A 23808-nucleotide genomic window follows, 5' to 3' on the forward strand; every position below is an offset into this window, starting at 1 on the left:
GCCGTGGCGCAGCGGCACAACGGTGTGACTGTAACGCTACGGTTGTGGGTTCGATCCCTCTCGAGGAAGTGAAATATTTATTTACGTTTATATTTGCATTTCTTCGTTCTGGTGTTGAAGCAAAGCGCGGCGTTGAGTTCTACCACTCCACACGCAACGCCTTCAGAATTCAGCAGAAAATGGGGAACGGAGTGTCTTAACTCTAGGTTCCCTCTGCCTACCCTGCGGTGTGCGGGATACAGTTAATTTCATTACTATTATGTATAATTAAATTGATAATAACATACACTTTTAATATACTAAAATTAGTATACGATAATAAACAGAAATATTCCATATAGTGTTGCAAGTGTTGTTTAACAGTAGTTTAATCTAAACTAGATGTAATAATATAATACTAATAGTGCAATTATATTCGGGTAATATGTCTAATGGCAGATAATGATTTGATCCTATTAAAATTATTCGGGTCGTCGAGGCTTTGTGAACGACGATCATCGTTCTGCCTATAAAGGCGACGGTGGTGGGTTGTTTTCACTCTTTATCCCGCATATAGCAGTGTAGGCAAAAGAGAGTAAAAACACTACGCTTCTCATTTTCCTTCCAGTGATCGAGACATTGCGTACTGCGTAGGTGTATAGAGTGACGGAAGTCAACTGCGCGATTTGTCTTCTTACCAGAAAGTGAAATTAGAATAATTAGTTCTCTTGAGTAGGAATCGATTTTATTAATATACTAGTTACTAGTACAAATTACCTAAACATTATTTCCTAGTAGAATTCGAACCCGTAACCGTTGCAATAATAAAGTGCTACGCCCATTCATTTCCAGCCCAAAATAGCGGAAAAAGTAATTTCGTTCATATAACTTACTGTAACTACTGTATCGCTGCAATAAAAAAGAACAATTGCTACTGAAAATAAGCTTCGAAATTTAAGCTGCGAATTTAAAGCTTAATACTATGAATTTACGTACTACTAGTGACCTACGCGCGGGTTTGCACGCCTTCGCTTATTTCTATATTATGGTCAAATCCTACAATATCTTTACATAAATTGTAGCCTTACTGTAAAGTTTCATCTAAATCTGTTGAGTAATTTTTGCGTGAGAGTAGAACAACCATCCATTTTCATAAACTTTCACATTTAAAATATTAAGTAGGATAGAATAAGGTCTTGTATCAACGTGGCAGTATACTGTGTAAATGTAAACGCGATGGTCGTGGCTTCGATCGCCACGTGGGGGTTAATTTTTTTTTATTTACCCCATTTTGGTAATATAAAATGCAATGATGATTTCCGCTACTCAACACGTCTCAATTTCGGGCGACAGCGAAGAACGAAGTACACTCGTAGTCTTGACATCAGATTCTCTGTATCTTGGTTTATAGTTTTTTTTTTAAATTATTTGTCTTCTTAAGTGAATTTGAGAAATCGTAATATTATTTATAGCATCTTGAGACCTTGAGTATCTAATGGCGGCACTCAACGCTGCAGTTTGTCTTACTATTTTATATACCACGTTGTATAATAATTTAAAAAAAAACTGCTCTACGATTTTAACCGCTTAACAGGGTAAGCAGTGGAAACCTAGTGTTAAAACACTCCGTTTCCTATTGTTTTAATAATCGAGACACGGCTACCGTAGCGGAGAAATCAAAAATATATTATGAAAATACAAAAGAAACCACATTTGAAATGCAAATAATCTTTAAAAAAAGACAAAATCCAGATAACAATAGGTATACATTACTACTAGGTAAGGTACTTTTAGAATGGTGCACCTCATTAACTTTTATTCTCTGAATACGGACACAATTTGAAGGTAAAAAAAAAAACGTTTAAAAAGTCAATTCTTGCGCGCGCTCCGTGAAGCATTCTGCAAATTGTCATTTATTACATAGAGTAGAATGGCTGTACTAAAACTGCTTTTAAAAGATATTTTGATTTAAGTTTTAGAAATCTATTTTCTTTTCGTCTTTAAACGTGACAGTTGTGAGTTTGATTCCCACTCTCGGGAATGAATCAATTTCATTTACCGTCACTTAGCACATAATCCCTCGATTCCTGGTAGAGATATTCTCTCTAGCTTCAATTCTGGGTCAAATAAACGAGATCTAACGATGTATAGTCCACGGAAGTAAAGTTGCGGGCGACCACTAGTATTTTATATTTTGCTGAATATTTTGTAATATTTGTAATTACCAAAAAAACCTTAATTAAAAGGAACATTTTAATATAAATAAAATTGAATAGGTAATTTATATTTCAATATAATGTCATTAGCTTACACTGTGTTGTATTTTTGTACAGAGTAAGATTTTTCTCCCTGATATTATAATTTGTAAAAAATATATTTTTTAAATTGAACGATTAAAATTACCTATAATCATTACGTGTTGAGTGGAATTCAACGCCATGCTTTGTCTCGGCATCAGAGCGAGGAAATTAAAATAATAAAAATTTCATCTCCCGAGTGGAAATGGAACCATAACTTCAGTCAGTCGTAGGTATGCTTATGCCGCTGTGCGACGAAAGACTAGAATCAAGCTCTTCTTCGCATAGCAGTTCCCAGTTCCTCAATTTTTTCGAACTGCGGAACTGAACGCCACGCTTTGTTTTAATGTTGTTAGTATTAAAAAAGAGAATATATAAAAGAGAATAGTGGTCTTTGTTTTCTATCTTTTATTTCCGTCCAGGACTTGAATCTAATTAATCAGCGTGTAGTTAATAAAAAAAAATGTAGGTACATTGAATTTTTTCCATTTAATCGCAATCCAATATTTTCGGCTGTTATCTATACTAATATAATAAAGCGGAAGAGTTTGTTTGTTTGTTTGTTTGAACGCTAAGATCTCTGGATCTACTGGATCGATTTACTTTGTTTTTGTTTTGTATGAAAGCTGCATTCTTCAGAAGTGCTATAGGCTATATAATATTACATTACACATATATACTAATAAATTAAAATACTTTCTAATTTGACATGCAATTTAGTCTGCCATGTTAATAACAACCGTCGTCGCTACGCGACCGCGTTCGTTACCGCGTCATTTTGATATTCATCCTTAAATATAATAGTCACTTTTAGCATTTCATCTAGATTGAAATTATATTTCTATAGAAATTATATTCTTATATTTCAAGCAGGCGTAGCCGCGTCCGGGTCCGCTAGTCTTTTAATATATTTAATAACATAATATAAAACAGTCACCACCCATCGCTTTACGCGCTTTTAAAATATACAACGAAACTCAGTGCGGTTTTCAAGAATTTTATAAATAATTTACCCCAAGCAAGATTTAAACTCACGACCATTGAACATGGGTAGATAGTTTCTATTTTCATAGGTACGGTGCTAACATGTTGTTCTTATAAAAATAAACGTTCTGTGATGGTTACAATACTGGAATTATGTATGCATGAATAGCGCAGTGCGGTATTCATCTATCTGAGTGACACTGTTACACCGTATGTATAGGGGGATAATTATTTATTAATAATGCGAGATAAATGCGAGATAGAATTAAGCAGAGAGTCGGAAGCGGAGTGTCTTAACACTAGGCCTCTACCTACCCTGCAACATGCGGGATACAGTGTGAAGCTGAAAGAAAGAATGATATAAACATAGGTTCTTAATAACTATTATTAAGTAAAAATTAATATTATTAAGTAAAGTTCAGTTGAAATGTCTCCTGAAAATAATGAAATATTAAAGTAGTAAAAATAATGATTTCTTTTGCTTTATTTCATATAAAATATTAGTTCTTTTAATATATTTTGGACTTGAACACAACTTATTCTTATAAGTAACAAAAATCTCATCTACATCTCATAGCTCATTACTCTGTGCCCGTCCAATTATACTTCCCTTACATTGATCAAACCCGCCATTCCTTTTTCTAAATTCTCAAAAAGAGTTTTCATTAGAGGAAAAAAAATCTTTTTTTATTCCAAAGCTGAATTAGGCCGCCCTGAATTAAATGAAGGGCATATTACGCTTTACAGTGAGATGAATTATTATCTTTTATAATCTTTAAGCATTTTGTATGCTGTATTCCGCAAATAACATAGGTGGTAGAGGGAACGTAGTGTTAAGACACTCCGATATCCATTTTTCGACAAATTTTTTAAACGTTCCACCTTGTCTAGAAAGTGGGGGTTTAACAGGTTATCTGTGCCCACTCAAGAATAAAACGTGAATTAAAAAAATAATAATTACCATAATTATCAACAAAATGACATAAGCATCTACGACTACATGAAGTAAACACAAAAACCAACCTAATGAAAACAAAGCAATAGGCCCACATTTTTGTGCGGTTTTGCCATCACGTGACGGATGCCTCTATTAATCATTTGCAAAGGTCACTCGACCGCGCGATATTACTCGCTGCGCTGCAGAACGCCCAGCAAATTGATATATTTATCTTTCGTAAATATTCCAACATGTTAAGCTCAAAAAATTAGAAATACTGTTGTTTTTATGGAAAAAAGTTGATAACAGTGCGGAAAAGACTTACTTTTGCGCGTTTACTCACAAAAACTAGTTGGGAGGTAAGGTATTTAGGGTGCAAAACTGTAAGAATACTGAGTGTTTATCAGCTCCTTGAAATAGCTTTTCCAACTTTCTTTCATAGAGGCATGATATTAACAGAGAATTTCTTTAACGACGACAGAACTTTCGTTTTATTTATTTTAGCACTGAGCTATTCTGTTAAATTGCATACTGCGGAACTAAACTAAGTATATACTTAATGTCTCCAATAGAGGAGTACTCGCAGTAAGTACCAAAACTACTCTATTGTAGTATAAACTTTGAAAATTTAAGGCACATTTAGGAGAGTGGCCTTTTATACTTACTATAATATTTACATTAAATGTTTTTTAATATTCTTGTTAGCCACTATATAATAAAACACTTGATTTTTATATCAGCTTCACGCTTTTTGCAGTATGACAGGGTAAGAAAAGAGAACCTACAACCAAGACGATGCACCACCGCCCTGGTGGTGCTTTTAGCAGCTCCTTTTTTCCAGCAGGGTAAGCAGAGTGATATTAATGTTAAGATACTCCATTCCCTACCTTTAGCTAAATTTTTGAGACCTTATGTGTTAAGTGGCAGAACTCAAGGCCACACTTTGTTTACCAGAGCTGGGAAATGGCAAAATACTATTTAGAAGCTATGACCGTCGCTTTTACGTTGTCCCACTACTATGAATAATTAGAAATATCTAGATTCCAACTTGCAAAGGGCCCAAAGACCTATTAACACTAAAAGCCTTTCAGAACGTCGCGTCGTTTAACCGTCGAAAATTAAATTTAAGCTCAAGTATCGTGACAAAAAGGAAAAGTCATTTTAACTTCAAAGTAATGTGATGAATGTGCGATTGAATGGGAAGAAAAATGACATCGCTTTTATTTTAGCTTTCATTTTTAGATATCTGTGATTTTGTCAGACCTTTATGATTACTATTTTAAATATAATGTTAGATCTCAAAATTAAGACGGTTCATCGTCTGATTGTAAACGCGGCGGTAGTGAGTTAATTTCCTAATTCGGGCGAATAAATTATTTTTCATCACTCAACAGACAAGGTGAAAAACAGAATGCCTTAACACTAGTTCCTTCTGGCTACCCTACTACTGCAGAATACCAAAAAAATCATATACAAAAAGAATTACAAATGTCGTACATACGTTTGTGACACACTCGACATTTTTTTAAATATACACAGAAGTAGACACATATCACATTCTATTGCAAAGAAAGAAAATCTTAAGCTCTTTACATTTTACATTTTGCTCCCAATTCAAAGAGATTTGAATGTTTATACATTCAAAATTTATTGTCAAAAATTTGTAATACTTTTTAGGCTTCTCTATGTTATTAGGCAAATTATGCTTACTCATGATTTTCATGTCTACGCTTAAACAACATGAATATGTTTATTTCTATACTTCATCACCAATGTGGTGCAGTTGGAAATCTCTGACTAAAAGATGTGTTCGATTATCGTAGGTGAATTCACTGCGTTATCAGCTTTCTGCCCAAATCGAGACACTGCAAGTTAAGTAGCGAATCTCAAGCTGCGCTTCGTTTCGCCAAAACGAGCAGATGAAATTGAATTGGAATCAAAATCACAACCACCGCTATTACGTCTTAGTCAGCCTCAATTTTTATTTTTTTTCATTTACTTATGTCTTATTTGATCTATTATATATAATACTATGTAAATTTAAATTAAGGTTACAATACACTTGGCTCACTTTGCTTACAATTACACGTGATCAAAGTAAACCCTGAATATACACATTTATGATAGATAAGTGTCATTGTACCTACATGATTAAGGATCCTTATAAAAATTGTTTTATGTAGAAAAAAATATTTTTTACCCAATATAGGGTCAAATTTCTTAAACAAAAATTAATGTATTTAAATTGAACTGAATTGTAGAGGCATTGCATTTTGTTCAGTGGCAAAATTCACGCAGCGCTTTGAATCTGTACCAGAGCAGGGAAATTAAAATATTAAATATTTATTTACTCCGAGGGGGAATCGAATGTACAACCGTCGCGTTTATAATACCACGCCTGTGCAGTGGCATCACGATGGCCTCCTTTTGAATGTAAATAAATTATATGAAATTGCAATATAACAATTATGCTTACCTTTTCCCTTTTGAGTAAGGGAGGTCTTTCTAATCATGGATTTCGCATTTCCTTTGAAAAGATTGGCTTTTGGATTTATATGTAAAAAAAAATAAAAAAAAAATATATATTATCAGTATAAAGGAAAAGAATGGTTAAATTTCTAACAAATGAAAAAGACAGATCGTTTCCTCAGAATTAAGGAATTACTTAAAAAGTTGCAAATGTAAAAGTTATTGTAAAACTTTAAAATAGGTTTATCAGTTTATGGCATACTCACAGAAGCACAGCAACACAGCTTTTGCCTGATTCCTTCTCATCGCAATGATTTGTTTTGCTCTAACGCGGCAAGACACGACGCGGCGTTAAGCTACGTCACTCATCAAACAACAATTTTTAAAAAGTACATCAAATTGTGGCGGAATGTGGGTAACGGATTATTTCGATACTAGGTTTCCGTTTGCCTATCCTGCTTTAGGATATAAAGGACGAAGCTAACAAAATACTTTTAATTAATGTTATGTACTTTTTTTATATAAAAATAACTCCAAAATGATATAGAACCAACGACCATTAGTGTAGCTAAATAAGTTTCAACTAAGCCACTAAGACGTTTCCATCTTCTTCAAAGATAATATAAGATAGATAAATCTCAAGAATAGATTGCCACTGATTTCCTCTTTCCGTCTCTAGATTGCATTCATATCCGTGTCGAGATCCTGCTCGTTTTATGTTAGTTATTAAGTAAAAGCATTTACGAAATGTTATATGAGGAACATCAGTTCACGATGCAATGGTTGTTGGTTCAACCCTGGCAAAATATTTGTACTTTAAAAAGACGTTTCTTCGCTTACTTCTTTACTTTTTGGGCAAGTAAGCATTGTATCCAATACAAATAAGAATAGCCACTTTAACGCTAAGTTATGTCTGATACGTTTAAAATAAATGTTGATTGACTGATTGTTATCACTAACTAACAAGGGATAAAGCGACATGCTAAAAAAACTTGTTTATTTATACTATATGTCATAAAAAATAATATTAAAAAAAATCAGTTGGATGTGTTAAGATATTGTTCTCCATTTTAAATGAAACTATTTAACTGGATTAATCGCGCATGTTTAGTATTATATATTTTTGGAAACTCGACGCTTACTACACTTTGCAGTAGTCCATGGTCACACGCGGTGGTAGACTGAGGTGGCATTCGTCTGTCAGTTGACATAATTATTATATCAAACTACCGCCAACGATTTATAAAGCTAAAAAATAATTTCATGGATACAGTCATGGGTACCAATATACGAATTTTAAACATATGCATTGATTAAACTAAAATAAAATCGTGGGGCGCGTCCAATATCTACAATCGAAAGACATGGAATGTGATTTCACCCACCTAGTGGTAAGCATCAAGTGTCGTCCATGAATGGGGGATTCGTGCCCCACGATTTTATTTTAGTTTAATCAATGCATATGTTTAAAATTCGTATATTGGTACCCATGACTGTTTCCATGAAATTATTTTTTAGCTTTTAGTACATTTATCTGCAATATAAAGCCGTTTAACTTAAAATATTTTTTTTTTACTTTTTTATTTTTGTTTCTGCTTTTTTTGTATTTTTATTTTTTTGTAGAATTTGTTGTTACCATTTTGTCCCCACGAGTACTGCACATTTTTACGGTTGACGCCCCCAAAGATCCAATAGAGGGGCAAGGCTATGTACAACAAGATGTGCCTGAATCTTGAGGGGAAAACGCTAACGACATATCATTTTTATCCACCCTAATGCCATACAGTTCTCGGCGCGCTTTTACCTTTTACCTTAACTTGGGTGATGTACCCCTAGCGACGTATCATTTTTAGCCACCCTAACGCCACACAGTCCTCCACAAGATACTAGATCTTAACTTGGGAGGGAGATTCATATTTTGTTATTTTGTATAGTATACTGTATTATACTTACCAAGCCCTTTGTTTTGATACCCATATTGATGGGATTAAAAATTACATTATCCGCCATTTTGTAGCAGTGGCCATCTTTGATTTTGATTTTGTATAGTGCACTGAATTCTACTTGACAAGCCCTTTCATTTGATACCCATATTGATGGGATTGAAAAAAACTAAGATGTCCGCCATCTTGTAGCGGCGGCCATCTTGGATTCACAATAATATTGAATATGGATAATTGTATTGTCACTAGAATCAAAGGCGTATACCAAATTTCAGACCAATCGGTTAACGGGAAGAGAGTTAAATTTCAATTACTAAATTTGACCCAAACAAACAAACGGGGTGAGTTAAATAAAACCGTTTAAAAATGCACTGTGCCATGATAACCTATAAAATAATATCACAATTAATATTACAATAATAATAACCAATAGCCTTCAAGCAAAAGCAGGAATGAAGTAAACTATGCAACTTAATAAATGCCGACCCATTTTAGTCCTGAAAATGGAATTCGCTCCATTATTATTCTATGCGAGGGACAGTTTATGAGTTATTCTCGCTAATACAATAGAAATATAAGCGTGGATATTATATGTGATGATGACACACATAATTTTTTTCTTATTTCTTGAGGAACTTATTAAAAAATGTAATGACATAATTAAAGTTATAAGTAAAGTTTTTATGAATGGATCCCAGGATGATATTTGAGGCACTGCGTTCCCCATTAGGACAATTCCGTTTTCCACTTTCCACCGAATTCCCCGAGTGGGAATCAAACTCACCACAGTCGATTTTGACACAGACGTTGTCCTACTGTTACTATACTAATAGTAACATCCCTAAAATTACTATACTAGGGGTATACAAAAAATATTGTTTTCATACATTTTTCTATCAAAACATCTGTTACGCTAACACATACTTCTATTATGTAAATGTTTCAAAATGATGAATACATTTGTACGTAACTCGTAAGCTCATTTAATTACATATTCATTTATATTCGCGCTTACTTCATTTTGTATGCCATTTGGCTTGCGGTTTGTAAGTGTAAGACGATAGTCGTGTGTTCTGATCCAGATTGCGGTTGATACTTACTAAATAGTCTCTCTCGCGACACGCAATATTCTCCAAAATCGGATGGTCCATGGTGAACGGAGTGTCTTAACACTAGGTTTCCTCCGTCTTTGCTGCTATATGCAGGATACATTATGAAGCTAACAAAAAATATTTTTTCTAGTTGACAACATATTCATAACTCGAATGCATATTTTACGAGAGTCGTGAAATCTGAAACGTTGAAATTTGCAAAAACATTTTATAAAATGTAAAACTTGTAATTTTGTTAAATTTTTATATTGATATTTACTTTAAAAGAGTAACTTCACTTTTTTATCACGTATAACAGAGTAGAAAAAGATTCCCAATTTTTGAGACATTGGTGTTTCGAGGCATTTAGTGTTTTAGTGTGCCTCACTAAGACACTAAATGCCTCGAAAACATAATATGTTTATATATTATAAGTAAATGAGCTTCACACTGTATCCCGCACACAGCAAAGTTGGCAAACATAGTGGTAAGACACTCCGTTCCCCGCTTTCCGGTCAATTCTTGGGGCATTGCGTGTTGAGTGGTGCAGCGCGCAGGTGCAGGTGGTTCCCAATCAAGCATTTTTGTGAAGATATACAAAAAAAAAACAATTAAAAATACAAAATTTAGTACAATCTTCACTTACAAGTTTATTTTCATTTCCCCTCTCTAGTAGGGACTAGTAGGCTAGTAGGGACTAGAGAGGGGAAATGAAAATAAACTACGCCGCACTTTACCCTTAAAGTGCGGCGTTGAGCACCACCAATCAACGCCTGATGTCTCAAATTTGAGTGTATATCGGAAAAAATGTGACGCTGAAAACAATAATTAAATCGTAAAAAAAAAACAACTAAATTACGTGCAAATTCATATAAAGTAACTTGTTTCATTAAAACAATGATTTGTATTCAACAACCGTCATTACAGCAACTCGCTGCAATCTATTTATATTTGTACTTCCTAAAACCGTTTGTAGGTCGAAATTCAGGAGGAAATTGCATATTACGACACTTCCGTTACAAAGATATTATAGAAGAGAAGGGACTTTGTTTATTTGTTTTATTAATTCCATCATTACGCAATGGGTCGCCGTTTGACAGTAAATGTAATATTTGGGTAGGTATAATGTTTAATTTATTATTAAGAGTTTATTAAGAGTAAACGTGGCGTTAAGTTAAGGCACTCTACATTTTTAGCAGAAGAAACTTAGTGTTAAGACACCCCGTTCTCTATTTGCCGCCAAATTTTAAAGGGAATGCATATTGCATGCCGATGCAAAGTGCGGCATTGAATTTCGCCACTCACATGAAGTGTGGAGTGTAGTTATTTTCAGCGAAGAAATGAAAATTACTACACTCCACACTTCATGTCTCGAATTGGTTAGAAAAGTGGAGAACAGAATACCTGGACAGTATGTTCCAACTGAAAGCTGTAATATATGCTGAAAAGTAAAGATAATTCTGATTGTATAGTAGTGCAGTTGAACATTTTTATATTATGTAACGAGATGATTGCGATTCGATATGCAGCCACTTAACTAAAAGGGAAGGAAAAACTTTAAAAGAATATACTATTATTATTATATTAACTTATATAAAATTCTAGTTATATTAAGTTTAAAACGAGCTGACATAACATAATCTGACTACAGAATTACAAACAAACAGACTTTCCCCCAACTATCTAGGCCAGGGGGGGATTAGACGCTGATGTTGACAGCGCGTTTAGCGCTTGCACTTTATGATTATTTAATTCTGGAAAATGCAATTACTTGTAATAAATGTGAAATGATGGAACATGAGACTATTGTAGGGAAATGAGAAACTCAGTGTAAATGCGATGGTTATAGGTTTGAGTCAAACTTGGGACAAAATGGTTTTCGATGAAAACGATTGACGAATAGTGTTTTTTTTCATCTTGCTCCTTGTGCGGGACATAGCAGAATAGACAAATGTGTCTTAGTGTGAAGATACTCCGTTTTCCACTTTTAAAACGAATTCGAAATACTACGTATTGGGACACTTTTTAAAAACAGAGCAAAGAAATGATAATAATTAGTTCTTAAAGGTTGAAGTTCTGATTTGTACCCATGAACGCTGGCCATAGCCACTGCGCCATGACGGCCTCAGGAAAATTTGATTGCTATGTAAACGTAAATTTAAGCCTCTTACACGTACGGTACCTACAGCCAGTGTACGTACGGTAATAACTACAAGATAAAATCTCAAAACGAAATGATAGAAAAATATAGAATTACACACATATTTATATAGTAAATATTAAAATTTCCATTTTTTTTTAATTTTGAGTAAAAAACAAAATAAACTGTTCATTTTTTGAACGTAAAAATATGTTTAGAGCCTAAACAAACACGAAGGGTCGGCCGTCTTACGACGATATTACTAAATGAACAAATTTTAATCTGTGGATTATCACATTATAAAAGGATTTAACATAATAATTTTCATATGTTAATTTTAATTCAATATATATTTTTGTATTTTTAGTTCAATTGAAATTTAGAACGGGGAATCACAAATAATTTAGTGTTATTAATATTAGGTTCCCAATAGGATAAAACTTGAATATAAAGTTGAAGTGTTCGGACCTACTAGTGGGTCACTTGTGTATTTAATAAATTAAACTTATAACCGCATTTCGTAATAACACGCTATATACACACAAAATTTTAATTTGATGTAACATAATACTAAAACTTCGGATATATTTCTGACATGAACTGAACTTGAACGTAACGTATCGGAACAAAATGTTCCACCCGATTTACTAAGCCCTATAGGATAGATGGCAATAAAACTTTTTATTCTTACGAAAAATAAATAATAGCTTTGTTTGTTTGTCCTTCGAAGTTTTTTCTACTTTTGTTTATCCCATTATTCAGGATTGGTTCACGAGCTATTAAGAATACGTCTTTCTCTTGATATGCTGCTCGAACTTGATACGACTAATGATTGTATTTAAGGCGAAATAAATAATAATGTGCTTGAGGCCGTCGCGTCGTGGCGAAGGCGCACAACCCTGTGACTTTAAACGCAACAGATTGTGAGTTCGGTTCGCACTGCATCATTTTGTACCAACGTACTATGTTTCTAATTCTTGGTATTTTTTTCATTCCTCCGAGCGGGAATCGAACCCACAGCAGTTGCGTTTTCAGTTAAATTAAATGTATTTAATACAAAAATGTGTAAAGATCTTAAAATCTATACACACGAGCTCTACATCGATCACGTCAGACAAGCCCTTAAAGGATTAACCCTTTTACAAGATTTTAAAAGGTCAAACGACTTAATTTTACTTCACCCTGACCCATCACTTACTTTCTAGAGATCTTTTGATCTTCTACAATGACATTTACAAAGCTTTCTATTATTTTTATATTAAGAGTGTGAATTGTGAACGTGAGGGTTGTGGGTTCGATTCTCATTTGGGGGAATAAAGTATTTAATATCTTAAGAGGAAGCAAGTCGTGGCGCTGGGACACAGAGTGTGGCTGTAAACGCGACTGGGTGGGTTCGATTTCCACTCAAGGAAATGAAATATTTATTAAAATTTATATTTCCATTTCTTCGCTCTATGGTCGAGGGAAAGCGCGGCGTTGAGTTTAACCACTCAGGACGCAATTGCTTCAAAATTCGTGAAAAAGAAAATTGGAAAGTGGGAAACTGAGTGTCTTAACACTACGCTCCCTCTGCCTACCCTGCCGTGTGCGGGATACAGTGTGAAGCAGATTATAACAATCCACTAATTGAGAAACTTTGTATACCTAGATTACTATTTAAATTAAGTCCGACTAAAATTTAAGAGTCTAAGTTTTTTGTAATTTGAATTATATTGATAAAAGTCATATAAAAGGGCATTAAGGAGTAAAAAATAAATAATTTTAAAGCAAAACGTTTCGCTTAGCCGTCGACTGCGTGTGGCAGATTTATTGGATATTTTTATAGCTACGAGTTCCGTGTACATTGTATTTTCATATCAAAATTATAGACTACATTGTGGCGCAATGGGACTTAGTATAAACGCGACAATGATAATGCCAAACGGAACTCAACGCCGTGCTGAATCTTTCCTAAAAAATCGCGAGTCGAGTCAGTATCGAAACCATAACTATCGCGCTTACGTCACTTATTAGTCACGACTGACGCTGTTCCACTGCTCTACCTTGGTCTTATTTGTTCGCTTCAAAAAATAATAATACTTGTATAAAAATAAAGATAATAAAGTACCGACGTGAAAACTAATTATTTTCTCTAACGTCAGATAGTAGATAAATGAGCAATTTTTCAATATTGTTTTCATTTACGCCGCTTGATAATATTTCTTTATAATTTCTCAAAATATTTCTTTTTAATTTAATAGAGTTAAACAAAATTTAGCCTTAATACACTTTATCAATAAGGTTTAAATAATATAGGTAGAATCTATAGTTTTAAGCTGTATTCCGTAGAATCGAATCAAATCCACAACCGTTTACAGACGCACCCTTGTGTCCCCGTGCTACAACGGATTGTAGAAACTATAGAAGAGTGATTAGTTAATAATATTAGTGCATATGAACTCTATCTTTTTCTTTGCCCCTATGGGCAATTTACTATTAAATCAGAAAATTTTACAACATAAAAAAATGCTTAACACCGCATCCCATATAGAGTAAGGGAAAACAAACAAAGGGAACCTAATGTTAAAACACTTGTTAAACCCAATTTTGAGACATCGCGTGTTTCAAAAATGAAGTAATGAAAATAATTCATTCCCCCGAGTGGGAATTGCATCTACAACGTGGAACACGTCGCGTGCGCTCCGCCACGGCGGTTTTTTTAAATTAAAATTAAAATTATTTTTTATCTTGTTCCAGATAATGTGATACAAAACAAGAACGAACAAATCATGAGGTTACACAATTGAAGATGTATGTGAAAAAAATACTTGAAATAAGATCCGAGACGGTTAAGAAGAAAAAAATGAAAGTGATTAATTGTTTTTCCACATCTAACTGAAGTTTTATAATTGGGGCTACAAAAATGTTACTTAGAGACGACAAAGTACGGAGCGAGGTAGTTTGTTACAAAGAAATTAGTGTAAAAAGAGACAAGCGAGAAAGATAAAGGTAAATGAGTGTTTTTTTGTACAAATTGCGTTAATTACTCATGTTAGTTTTCAGACTGTCCTGACAGTTTGATAAAAATGTCCGTTCATCTTTTTGAGCAACTAAACAATAATTTGACTAAGGCAACGGATAATGCATTCAGCGTAGTTTAATACTCACACGAAGAAAAACAGAGAAAGACGATGCTAGTGATAAAGGTTTAGACACTCCTAACTTTCGACCCAATTTTCCGGATATAATGTGATTACTCCGTAAACTCTTATTAATTTCTAAACGTTTCCAGAGTACCCCCTATGGATCAAGTAAACGTGACCCGCAACGGGACTAGCAACGCGACGGGCGCCGACACAGACACGGAATGGACGTACGCGGTGATGTTCAAGCTGCGCACCGCCGTGCTCCTGCTCATAGTCATCATGGCGGTGCTGGGAAACTTGTTAGTCATAGTCAGTGTTATGAGACACAGGTATTTATTCATATTCATTATTATATATACATATTTTAAACCTAATTATTTTGGGTACCTAATGGCACACATGTTCGTAAATGTACTATCTCTGAACGAACGTAGTCCGACTGCAGAAATCATAATATTCTTTTAGCTTTACACTTTCCTAAAAAAAATCATTTCCAGCTAAAAAAATTATAACAATCAACCTCCTGAGTGATAATGGCACCCACAGTTATGGCGATAAGTTACATTAAAAATCTTTTTAATATGGTTAATACAACTAATTAAAAACATTTCTTTTCAGAAAACTTCGAGTCATAACAAATTACTTTGTAGTGTCCCTGGCGTTTGCTGACATCCTCGTCGCGATGGTGGTGATGCCGTTCAATTTTAGCGTACAATTTTATAACGAATGGATATTTGGCCAAGTTATATGCGATTTATGGAATTCATCAGATGTCTACTTTACTTCTACATCTATACTACATTTGTGCTGTATATCTGTGGATAGATACTACGCTATAGTAAAACCTTTGAAATATCCAATTAAAATGACAAAAAAGGTGAGCTAAAATAAGTACAACGGAAATGAAATTTAATTTGATTATTTTCCTAAATTAAACAAGCCGTCGCGCCGTGGCACAAACGTGTAGCTGTAAAAGCGAAGGTGGTGGGCTCGATTCCCATTCGGGAATATATATTATTATTTATTAATACATTTTTGACTATAAGTAACAAGGCAAAGGGTAGCATTTAGTTCCGCAACTCACCACGCATTGCTTTTATACTAGATAATATACGGGAACGGAGTAATTTGATACCACGTTCTCTCTACCGACTCCGCTATACATTCAAAAATGTAAACCTACCATTCATATAATGTCTTAAATCAATTTAAAACAATAATAATATTTAATTGCTTTAATATTAAGAGCCAATTAAAAATCCCTTAAAATAACAAAGTAAGAGCATGTTATTCAATTAAATATATTCGTATTAATAATTGCTCAGACTAAAATCGTTATTAAAGATAAGGAGGGTTATACAAACAAAGTAAACTTACAACTTTGTACAAATTTCAAACAACACTCTTACAATTCAAATGTTATAATTGCGTACTGTAAAAAGCTTTTAAGAGCACTTTACATTATCTCAGGCAGTAATTTAATCTTTTAATAATATATTGTTGGCATATTTCATTAGAAGCCTTCGTGTTAATGTGACAGTTTGGTTATGGTTAAAGATCATTATTTAATAGCAGAAATAAGTGATCAGGCATTCGATTATAATATCAGAGAAAAAATAATTATTTTATATAATACAAAGAAGGAGATGATCGAAAATTATTATTATTCAATGATTTAACATTTATTTGCACTTGTTAATTTTAATATTTTTTTAAACTTAAATTAACCAGATTAATTATAAATAACAATGAATGTTTGAAAAACCGAACGCTTAAAGCTATCGTGCTTTTCTATCGTTTGTTCCGCGCTCTCGCTTGCACACCCGGCTCAGGCGGAACGTGACAATGACTCGTACTTTTTTATGAGTGCAGCGGAAAATAAAATTAGATAAAAATATATTTTCTTTTACAGATGGCGTTCGTGATGCTAGCAGCAACATGGCTCAGTCCTATAACAATATCTTACGCCCCAATTTTTATGGGTTGGTACACGACGAGTCAGTTCTTAAGAGAACGATCACCAGACCAATGTGTGTTTAAGGTAAACAAGCCTTATGCAGTTATATCCAGTTCGATATCCTTTTGGATACCTTGCACCATCATGATATTCACCTATCTAGCTATATTCAAAGAAGCAAACAGACAAGAAAAAGCTCTTCACGCCAGAGCAGGTAATGCCATGCTAATGCATCGCCATTCGAGAGAAGTTGGTGACAAAAATGGAGCACTACATATAAATGCTACCACGCCAACGAAAGACAGAAATATACTCAAAATGAAAAGAGAACATAAAGCCGCAAGGACTTTGGGGATCATAATGGGTGCCTTCATCCTCTGCTGGCTGCCATTTTTCCTATTTTACGTATCAACATCTTTATGTGAAACTTGTGAATATCCTGAAGTCGTGACAGTTATCATGTTTTGGACTGGTTATTTTAACTCAGCGTTAAATCCCATCATATATGCGTATTTCAATAGAGACTTTCGTAATGCTTTCAAGAATACGTTAGCTTGTGCGTTTTGTAGTTTCTGTCGTCGTGGTGCATTAGATTCGGAGGCCATGGAAAGGTTAGATAGACGAGGTTCCGCACAACTGAGGGTACCTATCCCTTCTAGACGAGCATCAGATTTGGCTTCCCTTTGAATCCAGCCAAGAGCTAACCAAGTGACTGCTGTGTGACGGGCCTAGTGATCCAACGAAATATATAAGTGACAGTGAACTGTAAATATAGCGAGAATAATTCTGTATCGACATTCATGTGATTATGTTATTTTTGTCTGAATTTATGTTGTTTATTTTTTCTAATTGATTAGTTTTAGAAACGTGTATATTTATTGTAAATAAATTTTGTATAGATTTTGAAAATGGTAAAAACCAAGGTTATAGGCCTAAAACTTACAGTTTTGTACACTCGAGGCCGTCATGTATATATTAGATGTATGTGTATATAGTACAGAGGCTTTAGTGTATATGTCTTTATATATTTATATATTATTTATTATAGAACTTAATATTTATAATAGCTCATAAAGAAGGATTCATAGCAATAAGTAGTGTAATTTTCTTTAAATTATAGAATTTTACTGCTTTTAATATATAGGATGTTAAAATAATAAAAAAATTAAACGATCATTAATATAATTTTTTTTAGTATATTTTTTATTATTTACGCTTACAATTTTTGAACTAAAAACCATTTTTTTGACTGTTTCACTCTTGTTATTTCAACGTTTCAATGAGAATGTATTTTTAATTGGGAATAGCTATAAGAATTAGTCATATTATGATAATGTACCTACGTTAAAAATAAATGTATCAAATTTCTATACTTTAAGATTTATCTATACTAATACTTATCAACACTAGGTGATATTTTCTTCAATCTGATTTAAAATAGTCAAATAATACGGCCGACTTCTTTAGTATAGGTCTATATAAAATAGGTCATCTATTTGGAATTTTCAATATTGCTTAGTGTGATAAGGTCTATAGACTTCATCAATACAACTTCAAAGTCCGCTCAGTAATGAACAAGAGAAAGTTTTTGTTCCATTTAATTTGAAATCGTACCAATAAAGCCCTTTACTCGAATAAGCGGTAAATCTCTGTAAATAAACTTAAGATTGTAGATAAATTTGTAGGTTTAAATTAATTTAGAGGCTATACAGGGTGGGTGGTGTTATAATTAAAATATATATATTCTATTGATATAATTTTATTTCATTTATTTATTATACAACTATATATAATTATTGTGATTCAAAGTTGATTAAATTTGTAATATGCTAAATTATCTTATAAGTAGAAAATCATCATCACCCACTCTGCAATTAACTCTTTAAACATTAGTAGGATGATATGATAATGATTATGGGGACAAATAACGCTTCAATAGACGAGTTTTAAAGTAATTGTTGTGCTAACTATAACCGACCGTTTAGATTTTATGTGTTTGTGTCGTGTTCGAAATGTTTATTATATAGTCATTATAATACTAACCTAATTAAATCGATTTACGATACAATTTGAGTGAAATGTAGTATGAAAACTACTAGATTTCATAGAAATTAGTATTTGTCTGGATTTTATAACCAGTTTAATAATGTTATAGTGGTGATCGAGTATAATGATTCAAAATGGGCCTGCTACGTCAAAGACGGGATTTAAAATATGTAAAATCTACAAATAAATGTAGTAAACAATGTTACAGAAAGTTTGGATGAAACAATAATATTTATCCTTTTCCTCTTATATGTAAGAAAACTCTTAAGAATCTAAAGGTAGCAGGTTCAAATAAAAAATACATTACCATACAGATTTTTTCTACTAAACTTATTGATGTTAGATGAAGTATTAGCATTTTAGCTCAAAATTAAAGTAAATCGTGTTTGATGTTCATCTTGATTCCTCATAAATCTGTCTGTTCTGTGTCGGTGTCCGTACAACACTTCGCTTGTTCTCTACGATCTCATATCTGTATTTGTAGAGGCTGTAGAATGACGAATTACCATCATAAATATAATTACTAAAAGTTTACGTAAATTAGTCAAAAATAACAAATTTTTACCTCTTAATATTAAAAAAAATGTCTTAAATTTCTATTTAAATTAAATAAATATTGTATTTATTTCTACAGCCTATATATGAGACGTAATATTAAAAAGTCAATGTGTCTTCCTTTTAAATAAGCATAAGGCTCAAGTTGTAAAATATTGAATAGAACTTGTAATGATCTTAACGAAATTACCACACAACATAATAATATTATATATATTTAATGCAAATTTTCATTTAAGTATCACGTGCGAAGAGTTGCCACCTTTTTGAAGATTTCAGAAAAAAATTAAGAAATAAATCATAATTTTGGTATGTTTTAAAATTTTTAATAAATTTTCTTAAAGTGTAGCGTAACCCTTTTCACCTATTTTATGTAAAGAAATGAAAATGATCATATGTTTTTATATTTGAGAATCAAATCTATAACCATTGCATACTCTATGGCAGTTTCCTGTTTCATGTCTCTTCATCTTCGTTTTAAATAAAACCCATAGTAGCCTGTAGCCATAATTCTGCATTTTTATCAACATTGGTAAGAAGTGATGATTGGTAAGGTAAGACGTGCAAAATATTATTGTATGAGAAAAATATATGACCTAATAAGAAATATATGATGAAATATAACATAATGAATAGCGACATTAATTTTATCACACCGATAACATTTTACTTCGTGTCCCTTTGTATAATATTTTTATCGGGAATCGAACCTACCACCATTGCTTATGTTTACCAATATGATCTTCAATACTATATTTAGAAAATCCTTTTAAATTACAGGTGGCAACGCATAATTGTAAAAAAGTAATAATAAATGGTTGTGAATCTTTTAGAAATAACAACAAATAAAATCATATCTTATTATAATCATGATTATCGAAACGTGTGGTTTATTTTTCTTACTTTATATCATAATACTTTGCCCAATTGAATTTTGTTCACTTCAGTTGAATCCGTCCATCGTGTTATTTTGGTCATTCAATTTCTAACAACAATTTATTTTATATTTGTTCCAATTTATGTTCAAATTGTATGAACAATAAATGTTAGCTTAAACAACATTTAACAACAATTTTGTTGCTTTTTTTTCTTTTCAATTTGTATATAGATTCCTTAGTACTTATATTCGACAAATCGAACTAATATATCTAGTCTAGTTGAAATATAACAGCAATATATAAGTTTAATGTAATTTATAAGTAGTTCAGTGTATGGCATACATATATTAGATGTATTTTTATGTTGAGTTTGACTAAATCTTTGTATTCTATAAAGACAGTTAGGTAAATTATTTCTCATATAATACTTTTAAGGGATCGTTTTTGACAGAGATTAAGTAATTTGTTTATATTTCTTCTTCAAAATCTTAATTTATATTACAGAAACTATTCTTCTTTAAAATAATACTGTTGAAGTCTGTTCTGAAAATTCATTTAAATAAATTTTATTTCATGTAAAAACTTGAATTTTTTAACACAAACGCCGCTACAAAGTGAAAACCTCATTTTTGCATATTTACTTTTGCATATTTATTTTTGCATTTTTTTTATAATCTGTGGAAGCAGTGAATTTAGTGACAACTTCACTCTCTCTTTACTTTTCTCCTTTTCAGAAAAAAATTTTTACTCATGAAGTCACTGTTGGACTGATTAACAGTCCAACGTCCAAGTTGTTTATGGTTTCGATGCCAATTCGCGAGAATGCATTCATTATCTTTATTTCCTTGTAGCGATAAGAAAATGTTATATTTAGTATAACTGTTGTGTCAAACTAATGTAACGTAACTCACATATTCAAGTGGAAAGTGAAAAATGGAGTGTCCTGACACTGTATTCTACTTTGCTATGCGTGATTGTTTGAAGGCAAAAGAATTTGTAACTGTGTTTTTTTAAAATATACTACGACGAAATATTACTAATTTTTGTGTTAAAAAACCTTAAGAATAAAGAAAACTCTCCTCACAGAAATATTAATAACGTATAAACAGACATAAAAATTTCGACGCAGCTAAATAAGTACTCATGGATTTATTATTAATAAAATCGGTTTCCAGGTGGTCGCTATGTTAAAATTTTTATATATTTTATAAAATATTTTTCTATCTATATGCAGAATAACATGTCAAAATGGTAAAACCTATTAGTTTTTTAATATAATTTATTATTCTTTACAAATAAAAACTTAAATATAATATGCATTCATGAGGTTTTTCACAATGTAGCGACGTTACTACTGTTATCACAGATGCTGTAAATTTTTCTTTCACAACAGTTAGTTTACATTAAATTTCTTTAAGGGATACAATATATTATAATGAAAAGAGTTAATGTAATGCCACTTTCCGTTCTCTATCTTTTTTATAAAAAAAAGCAACTTCACGCTTTTTCCCACATAGCAGGATATGCAGAGGAAACTTACTTTTTCCGAGAAATTTCGTGCCGCGCTTTATCTTGTTACGGGAGTGAGGAAATGAAAATAATCTACTCTCACAAGCCGGAATCGAATCCACATATATTCATATTTGTTTAGCAATCTGGGCTGTGATAATTTTATTACTTGTTAGTTGTTTTTTCAAATTTTCACTCAATATTTCGTTGATTCTCTCAAAGTTTATTTAGTATATTGTAGAAGTAATTGCCGTGTCTCCTTCGTAGTTTTAAAGTGAATAATGTTACCAAAAGAGAACTCGATGTAAATATTCTTTAAATAATAGAAAATTATATGATATAGTCTTATAGCGTAATGACGTCGTTATTATATGTTTATGTGTATGTGTATATTATTGCGTAATATTAGGTAATGCCTGTATTTTCTTTATTTTTCCTACAATATATTTTATATCAAGAGGCAGGTAAATCTTATTTTGTTTTAAGGAAATTATCTATCGCAGGTCCGAACTTTGGTTTATAAAAATAGATCTGAAAAATAAAAACGTGTTAAGCATAAGGTTTCCCCCAATAATAGAGGAACCCACGACTATCAATATATTTTCAAGGAATGAGTATAATTTTTAATATCAACGATAAATAAGATTTTTTATATTAAGTTTATTCAATATGACAGCCAATTTTATTGCTTTCATTTATTCGAAATTTAATTTCTCATTTAATAAAGTTATACGAAAACAAGTACAAATTACTTATAAACAAAAAATACTATGAAAAATCTTTTTTGATCACAAAGGTGACGGTCACAGTTCCCATCTGGCGTAATTATGATAATATTACGCAATAAATATATAAATAGCATGGTGATTTATCCCGCGGGTAACACCCGATATGTGCGTGTAATCAAATGCTTTTTGCAAACTAAATAAATCGTTTCTTATATATTTATATTGTTTTATTTATTATCCTCTAAGTATATAAATAATTAGAGAAGAGAAGAAATTACTCAGCACTCCCTGGAGTGACTAAGCGGTTTCCCATAGCGTTGCAGGGTGAGGAGCTCAGAGCAATGCATCCGTTACCCAAGTGTACTTAAGGTCCGCCAAACGGGTGCGGAAAGTCCAAAGCGGAGATTTATAAGACAAGCTTAGTGATTTCCATTGGAGACAAGTGTAATAAGCTCTATTGGTAATTAAAAGAAAAACTTTTCTCTAAACTCTGAACTCTGTACTATCGCTCACCTCCACTCTCCGAGTTTCTTCCTCCAGGGTTGAACCGAGAATGTGGTATTTGTGAATCTGTTATTTAATTGAATAAATGTCATCTAACAAAAAAAAAACTATTTAAAAAATACTACTTAACGTCATAAGAAAACATTGATGAAAAATTGATTTTTAAACTGTAAATTATTCAAATAAAAATAAAATGACCTTTATAAAACTTTTTATTTTCTTATGCCCGTATAAAATTTATCATTTTCATAGTACATTCATCACTCGGGATAAGAACTGTAAAACGTGAATCAAAAGGATTAACATGTGAATGAAGCTTGGAATTACGAGACCTTTTATATAAGAATATTCTTTTTACATATTTCATATAAAATTTTGGATTTCGTGGCGCTGTCCCACTGCGCCTGTAGTATAAGTAAACATATATTTTCTTGATTCGAACCAGTAGTTCCTGACATTACCTCATCTCACCAAACATGCTCTTCGGCATACAATACCAGTATAGAAATATAGACTTACAATCTCTAATATTGGGTAAAGTTCAAGAGTAGCTTTTGATGTATATAAGTGTTTTTGATAAGCTAATACTGTAATGGACTGATTTGATTTATATGAAAGTATTTGCGTTTATTTATTTATAAATATCCTAAGTATACTAACAGCCAC

General features: G+C 32.4%; 1 protein-coding gene across 1 annotated transcript in view; it reads left to right on the forward strand.

The window, feature by feature from the left end:
- LOC146528220 (octopamine receptor beta-2R) overlaps positions 1-22854 on the forward strand; it is a 113533-nt gene extending 90679 nt beyond the window's left edge. Inside the window, exons 4-7 of the mRNA XM_085202597.1 lie at positions 14577-14828; positions 15112-15294; positions 15584-15842; positions 16878-22854. Coding sequence (XP_085058723.1) covers positions 15122-15294; positions 15584-15842; positions 16878-17609 — 1164 coding nt within the window. The 5' untranslated portion in view covers positions 14577-14828; positions 15112-15121 and the 3' untranslated portion in view covers positions 17610-22854. The remainder of the gene's footprint in view (positions 1-14576; positions 14829-15111; positions 15295-15583; positions 15843-16877) is intronic.
- Positions 22855-23808: the final 954 nt, after the last annotated feature.

The sequence above is a fragment of the Heliconius melpomene genome, chromosome 19 (assembly GCF_056956725.1).
Source record: "Heliconius melpomene rosina isolate 202511_hmr_F chromosome 19, ASM5695672v1, whole genome shotgun sequence".
NCBI classification, from domain to species: Eukaryota; Metazoa; Arthropoda; class Insecta; order Lepidoptera; family Nymphalidae; genus Heliconius; species Heliconius melpomene.